Source organism: Engystomops pustulosus, chromosome 4, assembly GCF_040894005.1.
Source record: "Engystomops pustulosus chromosome 4, aEngPut4.maternal, whole genome shotgun sequence".
In the NCBI taxonomy this organism is placed as follows: domain Eukaryota; kingdom Metazoa; phylum Chordata; class Amphibia; order Anura; family Leptodactylidae; genus Engystomops; species Engystomops pustulosus.
Genome location: NC_092414.1, coordinates 161,013,515 through 161,025,630, shown reverse-complemented (window position 1 = coordinate 161,025,630; position 12,116 = coordinate 161,013,515). Strand labels below are relative to the sequence as shown.

The 12,116-nt window shown below is 38.7% G+C and overlaps 1 protein-coding gene across 1 annotated transcript in view; it reads right to left on the bottom strand.

Annotated features, from left to right (window-relative positions):
* Positions 1–12,116, bottom strand: part of ADAMTSL3 (ADAMTS like 3) — a 332,874-nt gene that overhangs the window by 39,797 nt on the left and 280,961 nt on the right. The window contains exons 19-21 of the mRNA XM_072148344.1: positions 7,701–7,880; positions 6,493–6,646; positions 780–1,824 (exon numbers count right to left, since the gene is read on the bottom strand). Of these exons, the coding sequence (XP_072004445.1) occupies positions 780–1,824; positions 6,493–6,646; positions 7,701–7,880 (1,379 nt within the window). The remainder of the gene's footprint in view (positions 1–779; positions 1,825–6,492; positions 6,647–7,700; positions 7,881–12,116) is intronic.

Genomic DNA, 12,116 nt, shown 5'->3' with positions numbered 1-12,116 from the left:
TAAACCTATGTTTGCGATAAGATATAGTAAAATAAGAATGGAAACTAATGTGAATGAGGGGCTCAACAAAACTATCCAGTCAGGGTCCCCAAAATTTCTAATGGTATCCCTGCCTGCAAAACTATATTGATTCTTTCTTGCTAACTAACTGTTCCCAACCTTTGGGTTGTTTAATGACCATATTCCTGTATCTTGTTCCAAATCTAACTATACTGCTCTACTTTGATAACAGTGACTTTTTCTGGGCAACAAATCTGTACTGCCAAAGTTGACCTACAGCCTGATCTCTGACTGCAATAGAACTCCCCCTGCCCTTCTTTGCCTTTGCAGTGGCATTTCTTGACCTGCTCACAACAGCTTTCATCTATACTGTTGTAGCAGGTACCAATCTCTTACAGAAATGGGTTTCCTGAAATGCAGAATATCAGTGTTTAATAACCATATGAGTAAGCTTAAGTGTTATACATATAATGGTCCAGAGTATGCACAAACTTAATAAAAGCCTTTCCTCTTAGTTGAACATGTTTAAATTTCTTGACTGTATTGTAACAATACTCTTTTGTCATACAGTGTCACAAAGTGATATGCTTTAAGTGTCTAGGTTCAGCTACTCTATGGTTATTTTGTGGGTTTCGGGCTTTTAAGGGTTTTGTAGTTTTAAAACACAATTATAAGAAAGTCTTCAGCATAAATCTTAGCTATAGGGTAGAAAGGGGAAAAGTTATGTATAGATAGATGATAAGTTAAGGGTAATAGTAAGGCTAACATTTGTCACTTACCTTCCAGAGATTTTTAACGCTTCTCCATTCTTACTCCAAGTTAGTTTGGTTTCACCGTCAACGTCACATTGAATAGTCACTAGTTGGGTTTTGTTGGTGATGAAGCCACTGCTACCGATGCTCAGATGCAGAGTCTTGTTAGAGGACAGTATATACCCATTCTTTTGTTTATGAATGATGAGTTGCCTCTTTCTGTTCTCTTTTTCTAAGGCTTTGTTACTGAAACGCATAACATTATCCGGTTCTTTTGCAACCAACTTATGGTTTGGTAGACTGTCTTCATTGGATCCTTTCCATTTTTCCAAAGGTGATTGAGGTTTAGATAACTCATTCACTACATGGGATATTATTTGACTTGCAAAATCATCACTTATTTCACCAGCTTCAATAAGTTCACTCATATTTCTAACCAAAGCCTCGAACTGCACTGTATCCATGCTGTAAGCACCTTGTAGAACAGCTGCCTCCAACCTCCTGTCTTTATATTCTTGAGAACCATATATCTCTGCAGAGTTGGTCACCAGAGTTTCAAGATTTCTTATGACTATGGCATCTTGAGCCTGGTTTCCCTCATTATACAAATTATTATTTTTATTCCATGTCTTCCACATCTTACTCATTTTGTGCCACTTTTCCCCCAAATTGTTGGCTTCATTGGGATCTTTGTCAAAGCTTGGTGCCTCGAGAAGTCTATTATCAGTGCCAATTAGCTTCAGCACAAAGGTTTCATAAGCTGTCTGTGCAATACATTTGTAGACACCTATATCCTGAACTTCTAGGTTATGAATCTTCAATGATCCTGATTTTGTTATTCCAACTTTTTTGGAGTATCTTAAGGGATGTCCATCCTTTTCCCATTTAATGAGTGACTTCTGGAAACGGCGTACAGGACACTTTATTACTACAGATGTCTTAGGTAGTAGATATGCTCTGCTCCCAACAGTAAAATTAATCCGTTTTTCTTGTCTGGTCTGAATGTAAACTCGATGGATGGCAAGAATTTCTGGATGTCCAGAGATCTCTTCTTGTTTAGACAAATGTTTTTCTTTAATACATGGAAAAACAAAATTAAACGACTTTCAGATAAATTATCAAAAGTCACATGACACATCTTATGGAAATCACACGTTTGTCAGTTGTACCATTTAACTGACGACTTAAAGGGAACTTTCCACCCAGGAAATTCCCCAATAACCCCAAACAGTACCTTGTTCAGTCTTAAGATCCAGTAAAGGAGATTGAGAAGCTGAATCATGAAGGTAAGCTACTTCTTACCTTGGCCACTCAGAATCCTAACCCTGCCTCTAGGTGGTTATGTCACTCTCCTCCTCAGCCGAGATGTCACGCAAGGGCAATGTGCAGTTGTTCCTGTGTGCACAAGAGGAGGAGAGTGAAGTAGCCGGAAGGAAGGCTTGGTAACTTTACAGTATGATTCAGCTCCCCTGCCTCCTTGACTGGATCTTAGGACCAACAATGGAAAAACTAAAGTAACTTTTGGATGAAAAATAACAAGAAAAGCATAATTTAAAGGTGCTAGAATATACTACAAGGCACTGGGGTTATTGGGGAATTTCTTTGGATGTATCTTTATACTATCAACCCCTACTTGAATGTCACATCCTCTTTAGCATTTATCACGACTTGAACTTATGATAGCAGCGCCTTATACTTCTAAAACTGAATGTAAATTGTTGGCAAGGAGAGGTCATAGTTGCGTTTTACCCCAAAACATGTTGAATTGATATTATACTTTGCAGCACTGTCAATAAAATAAAATTACTGTCATAGTTGCAGTTCATCTAAGTAATCATTTATTTTGAGGATTTCTCAAGTATTTCAGGAGTTTTGTTTAAAATATTAAAATGGATTATCCCCACTGATTACACTTTTTCTCAGTCCCTGAGAACTCCCATTTTCATTATTGTTCGGAGACTGAGCGGTTGAACTTTTGCAAACAAATGTCATGCTAGCAGTAGTTTGGCAACTGTACATTAAGTTCTATAGTAATGATGAATATGGAAAATATGGATGGATTAATACCACCAAAGTATAAGAAGTAGGGGCCATGCTGGCATTCTGCTGCCATTCAACAGGGTACCCCCTTTTGTGATTGCTGTCGGGGGATTTCTCTGGGGGGCTATTCTCTCTACAACGTGCCTGTGTTAGACAGTACTGATGTGAACAGATTGATGTCTATGTACTGACCCCAATATTTCAATGTAAACAACAGACAGTATAGATGCTAATTTGCTGCCACATAAGTTCTGGTCTGACCTTTTTAAACCAATTTGTATATAAATTGCTTATTTTGTGCACGTAAGTAGACCATGCAAACACCTCAGGCTAAAACATTTTGGTGCACAACTTGGCTTTGGCATTGGCATGTTTTAGAACGACATGTTCTTCCAACCTGACAAATCATTGCTGAGTCATATGATCAAAATGTGGAATTTTTATGGTGGAGAAATACGTGCCAGCATAAAAAACATATACAAGTTTTAACTTTGTATCCCAAAGTCATGCTGAAAAGAAACACAATGTGTTACTTAAAGAGATGCTTTGGCATAGTCTTCATATAGCTAGGGCCTACTAAATGTGTTAATTTCCCTTCCATGTAAATTGAGTCAACACTGCCAATGTTTTTGAAAATCTCTCTCCACCATTTACGGCACATTTCAAAGCTCGAGCTCCGCTATTCAGCTTTCTGTAATTAATTACATTAACTAAGATACGTATAGTGCTTTTTTTTCACCTCATGCCAAGAACATTCCTGGAACTCCATTGGGTTTTTAAATGTGCTACAATCTCAGCTGGTTGGCATTTTAATCTGAAATAAAGCCCAAGCAAAGAAAGTCTCTTATTATGCAGGAGCCGTTCGAGCTGTTTTTTCTAACTATAAATTCAGATGAAGCCATAATAATCAGTCCGAAGCCAAGCCCAGGATTTAAGCATAGTTAATTTGTCAACTTTTCACATCAAAAGCAAAAACTTGTGACATTTTCATTTGCACATTCTTTTCATACTCAAATCATTAAATCCACATTTCATTGCACCTGTAGCTTGTTTTAGTGTTTTCAAAGACCCCCAGGCCACCATGTGCCATATTTATAGCTCTTCACAGTGCTAAGCTATTAGACACCTTATAAAATATTCAACTCTATCTGCCATATGGCGTCTGCTTAAAATTTCTTAGTAGACACTATCCCATAGATGTGAGCATATATGTAAAAGAAAATATGTATTTGGTTTTATGCGGTGTCATTTCTCATAATGATCTCTGTGAAAATGTAAACACAAAAGTTCTGAAGCCCAAAAACACTATTTGTACGTTCATTCTATTCCATGTTATGCCAAGTTGCCTGGACGGAAAAACGGGGGGTCATTTACCTTTAGTCTGGAAATTAGAGGTAGCAGAATTGGTCTTGTTTGTGATTTTTTTTTTTTTTAGATAGTTTTGAAAACCCCATTCTTATCTTATTCCACCAGCAGAGAAGTGGAGTTTTTGTTTAAAAAAATGTACAACTTTTTTCAATTCCAAAGATAAATCATGGCAGACTTTGCTGGGTGGGTAAAAAAGTAGCAAATCTTTGCACAACTCTACCAATCATATTTAAATATATTTAAATCTACATATTTCTAAAAAAGTTCTAAATATTGCTCACTTTCGTATGAAAAATTGTATAAATGAAAATAGTTCCAATGAATTTGGTAAATATAATTTGATTCATTGCTGTTAGTACAATAATCATATTCTAGAGATACTCATGTCCCCACTAAGAGCCACGTTTGAGCATGACAGGGGAAAAATGTATGGCCCTAATTGCTGTAATACTATTTACAGTTAGGTTTTATAAATACTATAAAATTCCTGGAAACTGTGGTGTACAATAACATTTAGAGCAGCCCTCTGCTTTGCAGCCATACAGGGGGGATACCCAAATTTTTGAATTTATGCTTATTAAAGGAACACTCCAGTTAAGAATATTTCATTGCATGGTGCATGGTGCAGGGCTTTAATGGAGGAGCAGGACTCACTTTCATTTTATTCCTAGTACTCTTCCCTTTAGACTCTAAGTCCTTACAGTCAGTTTTCTAAGTTGTTTAAAATTTGTAAATAGATTTGCATGTAGACAGTACAGAATACATATTTATATTTTGGGCATATGTGTTAAAATTAAAAAAAAAAAAACTTTTTAAAAAATGGCAGAGTGTTTAGAGAGGTATGGCTATACAGGCAGTCCCCGGGTTACCTACAAGATAGGGTCCAGAGGTTTGTTCTTAAGTTGTATTTGTATGTAAGTTGAAACTGTATATTTTATAATTGTAGATCCAGACAAAAAAATTTTTGGCCCCAGTTACAATTGGAGTTTAAACATTTTTTGCTGTAATGGGACCAATGAGTTGTCTGTAAGTCGGGTGTCCTTATGTAGAGGACCGCCTGTATTAATAATATAAATGCAATGCCAGGAGTTAACACATGGGGCACTGTTATGTCAGAATATAATTGTCACCTATAAATAGGTCATTTTGTGCCTCATAGCAGCTGCCTGGCAGTCTGAAATGCCAACTAACAGAGGCTGCAGCACATTTGAAAACCCATGGAATTCCAGAAATGTTCTTGGCATAAGGCTAAGAATAAAAAAAAGTACAGTTTTAAAGTTATTGTAATTAATAAAGTGTTGAATGGTCGGGTGACAATGCTAAAAGAAATATTTTCAACCAAAGAATTATAAGTTTTTAAATTATAATAGAAATAAATTATAGACATCAAAACCAACTAGTCCAAAACTCCCACCGGAATGATTCATAAACATGTTATTTGGTAAATGACTTCATGTTCCCAGGGAATGTAATCAATTTAGTTTTTATGAACTACACTAATGGGAAGCAACAGAAAATAATAAAGAAATAATTAAAGAAAAAACGTTTTAAGGTTGGTGTCTAAGTAAGGTTAGAGTATGAATGCGCATATGTAAGGCACTGTCTGTAAGGTATGCATGCAACAGAAATGAATTTGAAAGAAAAAAAAACATATGACATGACAGTGATATGATGGCATCGGCCAAATATATACATATAAACCTTTACATACATAAATTAAAGCAAACCTGTCACCAGCATCCCCCACAAACCACACAAAATACCTTTTAGATGCCTTTATATATGTTCCGCCGATGCCTCTATCCATGCGATTAGAGCCACCATTCTTCCTAAAAATACTTTTATTAATGTTCTCTGTTCTAGGCACGGAGACGGGGAGCTGCAGTATACAGTCAAGCTACCCTGGCTCTCTTCCCTGACACTGAACCCGGCTGAAGAGAATTTCTGAAGATGGGGGAACTAGCAAGATTGATATCACTTCACAATGCCAGAATCACTCTCAACACCCACCTTCCTAAGGGAGTGGTTAATGATGAAGCAGTGCAGAGTAACACAAAGCCACTGTTTCTCTCAATGACTCCTCAGGAACTCTTATTAGCCAGTTAGCAGTGTCAGCCTCAGGGAAGCGGGCTGGGTAGTGACGATATACTGCAGCTCCCCACCTCCATGACTGGAATAAAGGGCATCAATAAAAGTCATTTTTAGATGAATGCTGCCTCGTACCCCCCTGTACAGCATAAAGACATCTAAAAGGTACTTTGTGTGGTTTGTGGGGGATTGCTGATGACACATTCTCTTTAAATAGGTTTGACATTAGCTTTCCAATACTTACTGTGACATGCACCAATACGACATGTTCTTACAAGAGCTGGGGAGGGAAGGCCATGGCATAGTGATCCAGTAACAATGACTACTTGTCCTTTGGCTGTTATCTTCTGACAAAGCAATGTCCTTCTCTGGACTCCAACACCACATTTTGAAGAACACTATATCCACAAAAATAATGTTATAAACATAAACTGCTCACTCATAACATGAATACATATAACAGTAAATGTTTCCCCAGTAACAATTTATACAGAAAGATAATATGCAGTATAAAAAGTCATTGGAAGGCGTATGTCATGCCTTGTAATACAGTTTCCTGGTACACAGGGCATGGAAAAGTTGCACTTCCTGGCACACGGTAAGGAAATTGTAATTTTTGCCCGTTTTTCACCCTCCTAATGCAACAGTTTTTTTTAAAGTAGACGACTTGAAAAGATTTCGGGTCTCAGCTCCGTAAAAAATGAAACTTTCTTTTATTGAGATTAAAATGCATCAACATGACTATTCTTCTAAACAGCTGATGCGGAGAAAAGAAAAATCACATGCCCTTAGTCATAGCGTTAGGCCCCTTCTACACTTGCGAGTGTGATGCGATGAACTCGCATCACACTAGCAACGCATGCTGCCCGGATCACACGACCTGAACGCTGCAAACCGGAACTGAACTCAGCATGTCAGTTCATTTCAGGTTTGCAACGTTCGGGCCTGAAGATCCAGGCAGTACACGTTGCAATGCGAGTTCATCGCATCACGCTCGCGAGTGTAGAAAGGGCCTTAGTCTTTTTTTTTTTTATTGGGTGTCACAATGCAGGCTTCAGGGTAGGCAGTGGCAGGGACCCACCAAGTCAGGTTATAGCTGCAATCTATGCCAGGCAGGACCTTGTGTACATTTTACTTGTGAACCACAATTACTTATATCCCTAAACCTCTTAGTAAATCTTTTGTGCTGTGGGCCATTGGGGGAAGTGATATGCCAGTCTGAATACATTCTCCCCACTTTGGATATATCTTGCTTTATCCCATGACGCAGTCTATAGAACTATACTGAAGTAATGTTTTGACAGCTTCGCTTTATTGGGGTTTTCCAGGATGTTAGGTAGGAAATCAAAGGTAGATTTATCAAAGTCCACAAATTTTAGCTCTTGGCCCTCATTTAAGATCTAGTAAATCTATGCTGTTTATGGTGGCACTACTAATACATATATCACTGACCTTAGACCACTCTCCTGTTGTTAACTGCAGGGGACAATCAACTTTCCCACAAGGTTTCTGACTTGCAGGCTTTTGCATCTGGCAGAGCTCTTCTGAAAGCTTCATAAAGCTCCCATCTGCCAACAACTGTTTGCAACTCACTTTGCGGTTTTGGACACCTCCTCCACACGTCCGAGAACACTGAGAACACAAGCACAGCATTGTTCAGGCCATCAGTATCACTTCAGTCACAGGGTATTGCGTGGCGCATGTCAACTGCACAACACAGAGAAAAAGGATCTGTACACACAGCAGTGTCACTTGCTCAGACACTTTTTAGGAATCACGTGCTATGCAGCCAGATTCATCAAACATGTTATCTAATAGCCTTGTGTTGCCACGGCCTGGATCATTCCTGGCGCTGGGTCAGCGCAGATTAATAACACTGTGTCAACATTCACATTTAGTAACTTGAAACAAAATACAAAGGAATAATTGTATATATACAGGACTTCCAGCTGCAAATAGCTATCACCTCACATTGAATTAATCCAGCAATCACTAGGTGTTCCTGTACGTGATTATATGATTGGAGGGAAACATTAGAGAAGGGAAGATCTGCAACTTTAGTTTAGAACATGAAAATATGTCAAAATGATGGTGTCATTTGCATCCAAAAAAAAAACCCTCGTCTTCAATTCTTGCTCCATATTTATCAAACAATATAGACACTTGTTACAATAAGAGAAGTCTGACTTTGAAAGTAGGTGGGGCCTCCTGGGGTAGAGGCAGAGCTATACACACCATCATGTGTCAACAACGTCACCAAATTGGCTTAAACTAGGCCAACCCATAGGTTGATTTAACAAAACAAGTTAAAACTGTGTTTTAGAGGCCTACTGGTGGTTATATACCAATTTCTACAACAATTGGAGCAACACAAATTGAATCAGTCCAAACCCAATCTTTTGAAAAATTTGGCACAACTTTTGCTAATCAGATCTTGAATTATTCACTATTGTGTTGCTGGACAAAGTTTGCAACGGGTTGTGAGGACAAAGGATCGAGCAGCCCATTCGATCTTCATACTCACCCACAAAAGCTGATGAGCTTCTGTACAGTCCATCAACTAGCTATTCACCTTAGCGATACGTGACAGGTCTATACATCACGGTGCCATTAAGGATGTTTTTGAATATTGGTGTTAACCCTTTAAATGCCGCCGGTAAAGCCATGCATGCTGCCATTTTGCCGAGGATTGTCGCTACCTGTGACATCATCAAGTAGTGACGACTCGTTCCCATAACAGCCTGGAGTGTGTACAAGACTTCAGACCTGTCATTTTGGAAAATCTGTAACAGGGTGGCACACTGTTACAGATCTTTCGCCAGTCGTCACCCATCACTTCAACACTAGACGTTCCGTCGCAGACATTCCCCTACAATTCTAAATGCCACAGAAAACAGCAGAGAATTGTTGATTTCTGCCTTTTCTTTTAGTCCAGATTTTCTTATATTTCATGGCGAAATTGTATGTTTGCATTGCAAAGGTTGAATTCCATAACTGACATGCTGCAGATTCTAAACGTGTATTATTTTACGCGGCAGGTATTTTCACAGCTATGTCAATAGCACGTGTATAAATCCCATCCACTAATCTGCTAAAACGCCGTGGTTTGTCGCTATTATTTGATGCAGCTAACCTGCGAAAACTTTCACGACATATGGTTGAGAATAGCTAAGAATATCTAGAATAAATTTGCACTGTCTATGTATTACACAGGATTAGTGGGTTTATAGCATGAGCTTGGGATAATGTTTGTTTCCTTACTTTTGCTATTGAGCTAAGCTACTATTAATGTGGTAGGAGTGAAATAAGACAGTAAGCCTTCTCACGGCATGACAGCCGCATACAGTCTAGAAACTCAGATTATGTATGCAGTACATTCTAATGTACAGGTGGAGGACTATGGCTTTTTACTCTATTAAATGGATCTCAGAAACCAACATGTTTCCAGAGGTGGTTGTAATGAAATACATTTCCCAGGGCTCCAGGCTCCAGTTCCCTTTGCTGATGAAGTCTGTGGATTTGGATCTCTGGACCTTTTGTGCTACATGTGATTTATTAACAGTTTATTAACTGTTAATTCTTTGTTGCAGTGAAGCGGCACATAAAAAGCTAACTCAGTATGACATTGGCTTCCATTCCCAGTGCAAAGAGGTCTGGGACTCCCTAATACCTGGGGCAGATCAGGACAAGATATTCATTTGCACTAGTGATATTATTGGGGATGTTTCAATGACAACTTCACATCCACTTTGTATTACAGGTAGTCCCCGGGTTACGTACAAGATAGGGTCTGGAGGTTTGTTCTTAAGTTGAATTTGTATGTAAGTCGAAACTGTATATTTTATAATTGTAGACCCAGACAAAAAAAATTGTGGCCCCAGTGACATTTTGAATGTAAACATTTTTTGCTGTAATGGGACCAAGGATTATCAATAAATCTTCATTACAGACACCTTACAGCTGATTATTGCAGTCTGGGACTATAGTAAAGCATTCAGAAAGCTCCACCAGAGGTCAGAGGGGTCTGTCTGTAACTATGGGTTGTCTGTAAGTCGAGTGTCCTTAAGTAGGGGACCGCCTGTATATGGTTATTATACAGTGAGATGATACAGTGAGAACATAATATGTTAATATAACAGTGTAGTTGCTACATTATTAAAGGGAATGTATCACCAATTTAAGTTTATAGTATTTTGGGAAGAATGGGGAATAAATATACCAAGAATATAAATATCGTGTCACACATCTAAGAAACAACTGAAATAAGATATAAGACAAGAGATGTGCAAAAATTTTGCACATCTCTTGTCTTACAATTTAAGTTTATCTTATTAAAACCTGATTACAAAATATATAACTGTTTTCTAATTTGTTTCTATTTTTTTAGTGTATATTATATTCCTTTATTCACTGAAGTTGGCATTATTATGTGTTGTCTGGCTTTGGGTATGATTTATGCATTGTCTGGTATGTGGTCTACGTAATTAGGTTATAGCCCACATTAAGTAACTGGTCTGCGCCAGTTTTCTTGTGCATAAATACATGTGCAAACTACTTGCACATGTACAGTATTTACCGTATATACTCGAGTATAAGCCGAGGCACCTAATTTCAACACAAAAAACTGGGATCTATTGACTCGAGTATAAGACAAGGGTGGGAAATGCATTGGTCACAGCCCCCCAGTATATAGCCTGGCAGTCCCTGTAGTATATAGCCTGCCAGCCCCCTGTAGTATATAGCCTGCCTGACCCCTGTAGTATATAGCCTGCCAGCTCCTTGTAGTACAAAGCCTCCCAGCCCCCTTATAGTTAAAAAAAAAATTAACCCTGTACTCACTTTCGAATGCCCCCCGTAAGTCCTCTTCTTGCTATGGATACTCTTTGGGTCCTTCAGTCTTCTTCGGCATGTTCTGCTCCTCTTTGTGTCTTTACACTCGGCTGCCACACAGAATAACATCAGCCACTTGCCAACGCCATTGTTTGTGAGCCGCTGGCATCTCGTGGGGACCCAAAGAGGAGCAGAACGATCCGAAGAAGAGCCGAAGAGGAGTGAAAGGACCTACAGAGGAACCGGGGGACCCGAAGGACCCAAAGAGGCAACGGAGCACCGGAAGCAAGAAGAGGACCTATGGGGGCATCAGAAAGGTGAGTACAGTGTTCATTTTTTATAGCCAAATTAGGGTTTTTAAGCAAAAATTTAGAGCAGAAAAATTCGGCTTATACTCGACTATATACAGTATGTAGCGTTTACAACATAATTGTGGCGCCACCCGTTAACCTGAATGAACCTGAAGAAAACTGCAACAGGCATGCAGGGTACACCATTTTAAAATATCATGGATCATGACTAAGAGCCACAAACGTGGCTTGAAACACTTAGATCTTTTTCTGTGGATGCACTGGATGCTCTAGTTTTTATCATGTCTAAATAAAGTGGAATTTTTTATATTTTTCTAATAATTGAAGTGCTGGAGATTTTTTCTTCTTCCTGACTGCAAACCGAAGCCAGGAATGTTCCTCCTCTCCCTGCACTCCATAATAGACAACGGTGTATTCACATGGTGGTGAGCTAACTATTCTTTCCAAAAAACTTTTTGATATAACACCATATAAATGTAGACCGTGTGCTGGTCTTCATTGATCTGGCACACTCTGCAGTTAGTGAGGCAGACTGTATGTATTGCCTAATTAATAGTTAATGTGGGCCATTGTCTGTTCTTAGGTGTAAGTTATTTTCAATTGTCTGGTTTAATGTCTTAGGTAATACTTATTGACAGGTCAGGGTCTGCCTTAATGTTAATTAGCTGATTTGGAGTCTACCTTATTATTAATTGCCTGGCCTCAGCTCCTTGTCTGTTCTGGGGTC